The 9,534-nt window shown below is 45.0% G+C and overlaps 1 protein-coding gene across 1 annotated transcript in view; it reads right to left on the reverse strand.

The window, feature by feature from the left end:
* LOC108802327 (E3 ubiquitin-protein ligase TRIM39-like) overlaps positions 1-9,316 on the reverse strand; it is a 15,952-nt gene extending 6,636 nt beyond the window's left edge. The window contains 3 exon segments of the mRNA XM_018574190.1: positions 4,262-4,363; positions 6,996-8,136; positions 9,090-9,316. Coding sequence (XP_018429692.1) covers positions 4,262-4,363; positions 6,996-8,136; positions 9,090-9,316 — 1,470 coding nt within the window.
* Between the last annotated feature and the right edge of the window lie 218 nt (positions 9,317-9,534).

The following is a 9,534-nucleotide window of genomic DNA, read 5'->3' on the forward strand; positions in this document are numbered from 1 at the left end:
AGAAGGGCAAATGGAGGGGGGGGGGGCCTTAATTGCACCAACATGTTTCCATATACACTCACTGAGCAATTTGTTTGGAATACTATGCTAATACTTTGCTCCCAAACAGACAACATTATCCTTTGTAGCATGCATTGGTGTTGCTAGTTCCAGGCATGGGGTGCACGTGCCCAGAATTTCTTGCTTGCCATTTTTTAAGTTTTGACAAAGCAACCACCGACTTGTTCCCACCTATCAGACCTCAGATACCACAGCAGTTAAGATCTGAGGAAGGATGCCCTAAGCGCCTCCTCGGCTTTGACATCTAGTGTCACATGACAGAGTTGAGGTAAAGACTTCCCCTCACTCTACACTGCCACTGTATCTGAGGTCTGTTGAGTGGACTTCAAGTAGAGATCTGAACTGGGCAGAGGTTTCGGGTGGAGCAAATCTGTACTGGGGAATGATCTGGCCAATAGACTAGAGTTCCTCCCACACCCAGATCCCAATAAAATCGGGAAGCCTAAAATAGAAACATTGTGTTCATCTAGGATAGTGTATCCACAGATGCGGTTTTACAAATTTCGAGTGTTCTCCCGCCAGCAGGATAAACAATACTGCCCAACAGTGAAGTTTCTTCTGTTTTTCTCCTATTCAATTTGATGTCACTAGCCAAAGTTTTTGTATGTTATTGTCTTTCTTTTTACCTTTGTACATATTTCTTATGCACTGTGCACCCAGGGATACTAAATGTTAAAATAATAAGAGGCCTTCTTGTAGGCGGGGTTCACTCTCGGGGTGTTACGTGTGAGTTCCCTTTGGGTTAGCTCTGTGTAACCCCGTGTATGCAACACGACACCAGTCACCCCACGGTCAGGGGCCTCGGCTCTGGCCTCGTGCAAACAACTCCCACACGTGTAGTACTGCGCACACAGGGCCTCATGGCTTCCACCGCCTCTGCAGTATTCGGCGCTTCCTTCCCCTTAGGGAGAAAGGCCACCATGAAAGGCACCCTATGTCGGGCATAGCCCCTTTGCACACCTACCCTCCTCAGGATGGTTACAGCCACGATACAGTCCAACATCACACTCCTGTAGAACCCCACCTTCTCAGAGGTTGGAGGGAGAAGAACCAGTCCACACCGATAGTCTTTTCTTGGTTTTACTTGAAAAGGAGGAACATGACAATAAGCATACCTTTCAGCCACCCCCGAGTGGGATGACGGCACATCTCTTGATAGTTGCATAGTGATACAATTTAGAGAGAGAGAAGAACAGCCCAGGTGCAGCCCAGAGTCCACGACTTACTTCGGCCAGAGGCCCACTGGCAAATATCGTCAGTCTTACAGCTTCTCACTATTCTCCGGAATCCCATCCTTGTCAGTCCTAGCTCGGTGGTTTCCCCCTCCAGGAGAAAATGGGGAATCTCTATAGCTCTACATAGTCCTAGGCCTGGTCCTGTCCTTCCCATGGACCAGCCTATGTTTTAGAATCAGTCTCCCTCCGGAGACTCTGCATAGACTCTTAGACTTGTGCTCTCCTGTACTCTCTTCTCCTTTCCCCTCTCGGGCGCCCCCTATAAATCAGCTCTCCTGGGACACAGAGTCTCCCCAGGCCAGAGCTACATCTATCTCTAGGGCCCCATGGGGGCATCTAGTGGCCATTGGCCGTACTGCACCTGCCTACATTCTGTGTACTAAATTAAGAATTCATCCTCCTAGAAAGATTAGTAACAATGACCAATCTCTGTACGCTCAGTTTTAAGCTTGCTGTTAATCTGCATGAACTTGTTTTGTGTGACTGCGGATCGCATGCAGAGTAGTATCAGTGTGTATTAGACATGTGCAGCGGCTAGAAATGTGTTTCGTTTAGTTTCGGATTTCTTTTATTTTGTTTTTTGGAATTCGGATGCTATATGTGTTTTCGTTTCGGGAATCGGATTCCTTTTTGGATGTGATTCGGAATGCGTGTCGGATTCGGAATTTGGACGAATTCCCGAAAATTCAACTTGAGGTGGGGTAGCAGAATTGGCACATTTGTCATTTCTGGTTGCTGTGCTCCAGTCTTTACTATTAAAGGGACATTAAAATCCTTTTCTTAATTTGTTTTTATCCGTTTAAATGTTAACAGTGCACGCACAGGATTTGAACGAAATTCGTTCCAAATCCGAAATTTCGGATACGAAATCGGAAATTTTGTATTCGGATGCTTTCAGATGATTTCGGATATGTTATATTTTGGAAATTCGGATGCTCCGAATCTACGAATTTCCGAAATTTCGTCCGAATTTCGATTCGGAACGAAACGAATTGCACATGTCTAGCGTGTATAAGTTAGCAGATCTGACAAACAGGGTTCTGTGTGTGTGTGTGTGTGTGTGTGTGTGTGTGTGTGTGTGTGTGTGTGTGTGTGTAGGGTTTCCTAGCAGGCCAGTCAGCTGACAAGCTGCAGTTGGTCCTCAGCCCCCCCATGTCTTTTTTTTAGATAAATTTGCCTATTAAACTGGCCAGAATTTACCATTAGGATTCACCCTCTGTAGACTTCAAAGGAATTGGCTGTTATGTTTGGGTTTACTGACTCCCAATCAGTGAACCCTGGGTATTGGGGGGCAGTTCACAGTTCTTTTAAAAGTAATTTTGGTACCTGAATGGTAGCTGATGTATTGAGGTTGCAAGATGGGATGGAATCTTCCCTCTTGGCCAATCACCTTTGGAAGTTGTGCCCCATCAGGTGTGAGAAGATTCTTTTGCCTCTAAAATTGTCTTAGATTATATGGACCAGTCGGTACTGATGGTTGGGATGATTTTATCTTTACTATGTGATTTTAACAACAAACCTATACAATAAAATATCTTTTTTTTTTTTTTAAAGTAAAATTTGAAGTGGTCATGGTGGTGCCTAAAAAGTCAGTTGTTTTCTGCTTTCCTTTATTTACATTTATTAGGATGTGGCAATGTCTGAACCTCTTTACTGCACATCCCTTTACTACCATGTTTCCCCGAAAATAAGACACTGTCTTATATTTTTTTTGGCTCACAAAAACACACTAGGTCCTATTTTCGGGCTAGGTCTTATTTTTTTTCTTTTTTAATGTACAACAATCCACACTTATTCATGTACAAAAATATGGTTACCAGGGCAATCAGGGGTGCCGTACCTTTCCAAGAGCAATGTGCTAACCAATCGCTGGCCAGAATGAGTGAAGTGCACTTTCACTATGGATTCCCCACAGGCGGAGTGCATTTGGTATCACTCCGCCTGTGACAGGAGCCGGCGCTATAGAGGAGGCGTCGGCTTATGCGGCTCTGCTCCCTCCGCTGCCGCCTCGCTTCCTCTAGCGCTGGCTTCGTTGGCACCGCTGATTCTCTCCTGCCTCTCCCGTGGCTCTTTAAGTTCCTCCTTATGCCACCACCAGCCCTGGGAATGGTCACAACTAGGTCTTATTTTCGGGGTAGGTCTTATTTTCGGGGAAACAGGGTAGTGTGCTCATATATTCGCAGTATGTGTCTCCTTTTTATGTCCTGTTGATCAGGGAATTTTAAGAGCAAAGCAGCAACAGTCTGTGAGTAGATCCAAATCAGATAAAAGGTTTATTTGACACACGCCTGTGGGGAAAGGCCTTAGTTTGTCAGGCCAATTCCAACCCCACTCTAGTTCATACAGCTTTTATAGGTCCACACATCGAGATAAAGATTAGGTTACATCATTGTTCAGTTTAACAAAATACATCCTAAATCAGCATTATTTGTTCCTCACGTATACATAGCAAGCGTCTGAGTTTAGATAAACTAAAAACTCCTAGAATGGCAATTTCTCCAATGACCTTAAAGGGTTATTAAACCCTCCGGTGTTTTTGTATATATATATATAATGAGGCTAGCAAGCAGTAGATATATGCAAAAACTTTTTAAAAAATGCTTTAAAAGAGGTTTAGCAGAAGACGTGTATCCAAACCTCTGTTATTGACCTTAGTGGTGAGACAAGTTTTTTTACATGCTGACTTGTGAGTGTGCCATGATGCCTTTCTACTGTTTAAAAGAGGTTTAAACTTACCTGTGTCTTCCCCACGTGCTCCCGTCCAAAAATCGAAAAAATCTTGAGCGGCCGCAAAAGATCTTAGGGTGGGCGCATGCGCAGTTCAGATTTTCAGCCGGGAGACAAGGAGAGACACAAGGTAATGCTGGGCACACACCTTACAACCATCGCAAGACTTTTGTCTTGCGATGGTTGTAAGGTAATTAAGAAAACGTACGGTCTGCCTATCTTAGACAGGCAGATCGTACTTGCGATGATCGCAAGCGCGCCCCCAGGAGGGGCGGGCTTCCGATGACCGCAATGCCGAAGGGCAGTGGGCGCTTGCGAACACCGGCCCGTCCGGCTTTTATCTTACGAACATGCCACAAACCCGCCGAACATCGTACGATGCTAGGCGGGTTTTCGAACATGTTCGTAAGTTAAAAGTCGTGCGACCTTACAGTAGTAGAGGTCGCACGGCTTCCACACACCTTACGATAATCGTACGATCGCGGGATTTCCCGCGATTATCGTAAGGTGTGTGGGCACCCTAAGTCTATGGACAGCGTGCACCCGCACAGACACCGTGGGACATGAAGTGCCAGCAAGCACAGAGGTGTCAGCGCTGGATCGGAGGGACAGATGAAAACGACAGGAAATAAAAAGATAATTGGATTAAGAGACACCATTTTAGGTAAGCGCTTTCACTAACATTGGGGGGAGGGAAAAAACATTTAGACTTTAATGTCACTTTAAGACAACGGCTAACACCCAACCATAGAAAAAATGCCTTACAATATTACTTGTTAAAACATGTTTTGTACGTAAGATGTTTTAAAGTCTATAACTGTATTTAGTATACATGTTTAACAGTATGTATGTTTTTCTTTAATATAATATACATATAGAATATGATCGTATAGTGGAATATCTTTAACTTGTCATTTTAGATGTCTTATCATTTAGTTCTATATGGTAGTGTACCTTTATCTTTTACCATGTTTACTTAGAAGATACATTTCATAATATGTTTCATTAAGCATAATATTATATAGACAAAATGGGGTCTAGAAATGTAATTCAGCAAAGATCATCATTTATCCCTACACTGTACATCCCGGGGAAGGTGAGAGTTCTATGCTGCTCTGTACAGACACATACCGGGTTATACCGGTCCCCTTTCTTTTTCCCCCCAACCGGATCTATTGTCACCCTTCACCCCTCTACAGAAAAGTCCTCTGACACTCTCCCCTCCCCCTCTTGTTGTGTGATGGAGCCGATCTCCATGAGTCCTCCCAGGGCAGATGGAGCTCATCACCACCCCCATCTACCAGACCTCATTTCTGTCCTTCCCATCCCCCAGATGGTGTTATGTGACCCCTACTAGATGTACAGAGGATGCAGTGTGGTCACTGGGATGGGATGAGGATGCGGTCACTTCTCCTCTCTGTTCTGTGTGTCTTCCTTCTATCTCTTATTTTAGGATTTCCCGCGATTATCGTAAGGTGTGTGGGCACCCTAAGTCTATGGACAGCGTGCACCCGCACAGACACCGTGGGACATGAAGTGCCAGCAAGCACAGAGGTGTCAGCGCTGGATCGGAGGGACAGATGAAAACGACAGGAAATAAAAAGATAATTGGATTAAGAGACACCATTTTAGGTAAGCGCTTTCACTAACATTGGGGGGAGGGAAAAAACATTTAGACTTTAATGTCACTTTAAGACAACGGCTAACACCCAACCATAGAAAAAATGCCTTACAATATTACTTGTTAAAACATGTTTTGTACGTAAGATGTTTTAAAGTCTATAACTGTATTTAGTATACATGTTTAACAGTATGTATGTTTTTCTTTAATATAATATACATATAGAATATGATCGTATAGTGGAATATCTTTAACTTGTCATTTTAGATGTCTTATCATTTAGTTCTATATGGTAGTGTACCTTTATCTTTTACCATGTTTACTTAGAAGATACATTTCATAATATGTTTCATTAAGCATAATATTATATAGACAAAATGGGGTCTAGAAATGTAATTCAGCAAAGATCATCATTTATCCCTACACTGTACATCCCGGGGAAGGTGAGAGTTCTATGCTGCTCTGTACAGACACATACCGGGTTATACCGGTCCCCTTTCTTTTTCCCCCCAACCGGATCTATTGTCACCCTTCACCCCTCTACAGAAAAGTCCTCTGACACTCTCCCCTCCCCCTCTTGTTGTGTGATGGAGCCGATCTCCATGAGTCCTCCCAGGGCAGATGGAGCTCATCACCACCCCCATCTACCAGACCTCATTTCTGTCCTTCCCATCCCCCAGATGGTGTTATGTGACCCCTACTAGATGTACAGAGGATGCAGTGTGGTCACTGGGATGGGATGAGGATGCGGTCACTTCTCCTCTCTGTTCTGTGTGTCTTCCTTCTATCTCTTATTTTACTTATGTCACCACTGACACTGTATGGAGGACCGAGAGTAGAGGTGACCCCATCCTATCCCATCACAGTGACCCCACTGCATTCTCTGTACTGATGGATCATTACTGGCCTCTACCATGATCATGGCTACACATTGTACCCACACGAGGAGGAGGGGAGAGGCAGAACATAGGAGGAGGGGCAGAGTATTGGTTAAGGGCAAGAGGAGGGAAATTGCTAATGTAACATGGTAACTTCCTGTTTGGAAAATTAAAATTAAAGTCAAAACAATAGATAGATAATATAATAAGATAAATCAAATAGATACGATAGTAATTGGTTGGGTATTTCAGCCAATCACAGTGATCTGAAAGGAAGTGATGCAGAAATCTCACCTAAGTGTATTTATAACAGTAAATCTGCAGATCGGTGACTGATATCCCCACCCACTGACTTATCCTAATTGCCTAAATATATTTCACGAATCCCATCCCTCCTCTGCCAGTCAATGGGTGATTTCCTACAATCTCCCAATTTCCTCCACTGAATTTTTGACAACCACTCCCTACATATACCCCGGCATGGAGGGGCTCAGTGAAGGTGGTGGTGAAGGTGTAGAGGTGTCGGATCGGGTCACACAGATCATAAAAGGAGATCCGCCCGGCCTCATAATCCAGATATATCCTGACTCTGTTACTGGGGGTATTGGGGGGTAAGAGGATCTCATTACTGTCATGTATCACCCGATACTGATTATTAATCCTGTACAATCCCCAGGACTTGTTATTCATTCCAATAAGTGACTGCACTCCTCTCCTCTCTATACTGGGGTAACAAATCCCGACTGTCCATTTATCTGACCCCCCGACATCCACTTCCCAGTAATGTCGCCCTGAGGAGAAACTCTGACTGCTCAACACCTGAGGATACGGAAATCTCTGTGGAGTTTCTGGGCGTTTCTGGTCTATATATAACCTGGTTGCAGTTTTCCTGTCATCTGATATCTGTAGATCATTACCAGCTGTGCTCACATCCAGTAATATGTCTTCAGCTTCCTGTATATAGAAGGATACATTTACCTCTGTTATTATATCAGATATACCTGTGTGTAATGTGTGTGAGAGCCCAGCCACATCCAGACCCCGTCCATCATGGAGGAGTCTATCATGTCTCTCTCTGTCCTCATCATCTCCATCCTCAGTATCACACAAGTCACCTGTGTCTGATTCCTGTAAGACAGTCAGTGGATCTGTCAGGTTACACAGCTCCTCAATGTCACGCATCTTCCTGGACAGCTCGTCCTTCTTTATTTCCAGCTTCTTTATCATATCCATCACAGAGATAGAGACCCGCTCGGCCCTCCCGGAGATCTCACCCAGGACTCTCTTCTCCTGATCTTCCAGACGTCTCCTGAGCTCTATAAACAGGGCAGAGACTCTCTCTGTGTCACCGGCTGCTTTTTTTTCTACTTCCCTCCTGTGTTCCTGCAGACTCTGGACTCTTACCTCCGTCTCCTCTCTCTTTGTCAGAAGTTTCAGCAGAACATTCATCAGTGTCTCCTTCTTCTTCTCAGAAGCTTCATCCAACATCTCCACCTGGTGTCCTCGATGTTCTCCGGCCAAACTGCAGGACACACAGATACAGATATCATCCTCAGTGCAAAAATACTTCAATACTTCCTTATGAATTGTGCACTTCCTGCTCTCCATGGACAAGGTGGGGTCACATAAGATGTGTTCTGGAGACTTTTTGTGGACTCTCAGGTGTTTATCACACAGAGAAACCTCACAGAGCACACGGGATCTAACAGCAGGTACCGGAGAGTCCACACAGTAGGTACAGAGGACCCCGGGCACCTCCTGATCTGGCTGAGCAGACAGGAAATTCTCTTCTTTGTTACGAAGTGTTAAGAAAGTCCTGGAGCAAAAGGCAAAAGAATAGGCGGAAAGGACGGCATGACAGGGTGGGCAGGCAGTCAGGTAGAGAAAGGGTTAAGTTAGCCTAAGGAAGGTGCTCGGGTGGTCACTTACCATGATTGGCTGGATCAAGTGGTGCAGGAGGAGCATCCAGGGTGGTTAGAGCAGGAGGAGGGGTGATCCAGGCAGTTGGGAGTCAGCACAAGGTCAGTTCACTTCCCGCCCTCCCTAAAGTTTTTTTTGTTTTGTTTGTTTGTTTACATGCAGTTTTAATTCACTTGCTTGTCTTTCAGAGGGGATCTCGGTGGTGTTGGTTAGGTCTGCGCATGGCGGGCTACGGTGGGGTGACCCTGTGGGCTGCGTCCGTGGTGCGCGGCCCCGTTTGTTCTCTGGCGGGTTCAGCAGAGAGAGAGGTCAGAAATAGGTGTAGGAGGTCTCTGCTGTTACTTCCCAATGTTGTCCCTGAGTCGGTGGGTTGCAGCTAGGGGCCAGTGGTTAGAGGGGGTTATCAGAGATCTTCGGTGGTTGAGTAAGTGGTGCCTGCGCAGACCTCACGCCAAAGAAAGGGTTACAGAGAAATTGTTGTTTATGGTGATAATTAATGTTTGAACTGAAATGATATATTTAAAGATATTTTATAATAAATGGCTGCTACAGCCATTTTATATCCAACCTGGTGTGGTCCATTATTTAAGGTGGGCATGGGTCATGGAGGGGTTAAGAGTTGTAGCCAGCAGTGGGTGGTTGGGTCATAGGACGGCTGTGCCTTACCCTGTCATGTTCCTCTGCAGTGCAGGACGACACCTGAACCTTTTTCTACAAGCAGGGCAGAAGAATTCTCCAGACCTCTCCTGTGTATTCAACACAGGATCAATACAGACCCGGCAGAAGTAGTGTCCACAGTTCAGCATTACAGGATCAGTAGAAATCTTTAAACAGATGGAACATTTCAGCTCAGCCCTCAGATCAGCAGACGCCATCGCTGACAGGAGAAAAGGGAAGTGAGAGTCTCTGACACGGCATGCAGTTTAGTGTTTCCTATTTGCATGCACAGGGCGAGGCTGAACATTGGCTCATACTGTATTCATAGGATTTGTTATACGGAGAGAAGCAGATAATCAAAGGATCTCATACAGAACAATGGACCTGTTTGGGGAAAATAAAGGTCATTTGAGGAAAAGAATACACTGGATATGGA

This window comes from Nanorana parkeri, unplaced genomic scaffold (assembly GCF_000935625.1).
Source record: "Nanorana parkeri isolate BGI_ZX_2015 unplaced genomic scaffold, ASM93562v1 scaffold2796, whole genome shotgun sequence".
NCBI lineage: Eukaryota > Metazoa > Chordata > Amphibia > Anura > Dicroglossidae > Nanorana > Nanorana parkeri.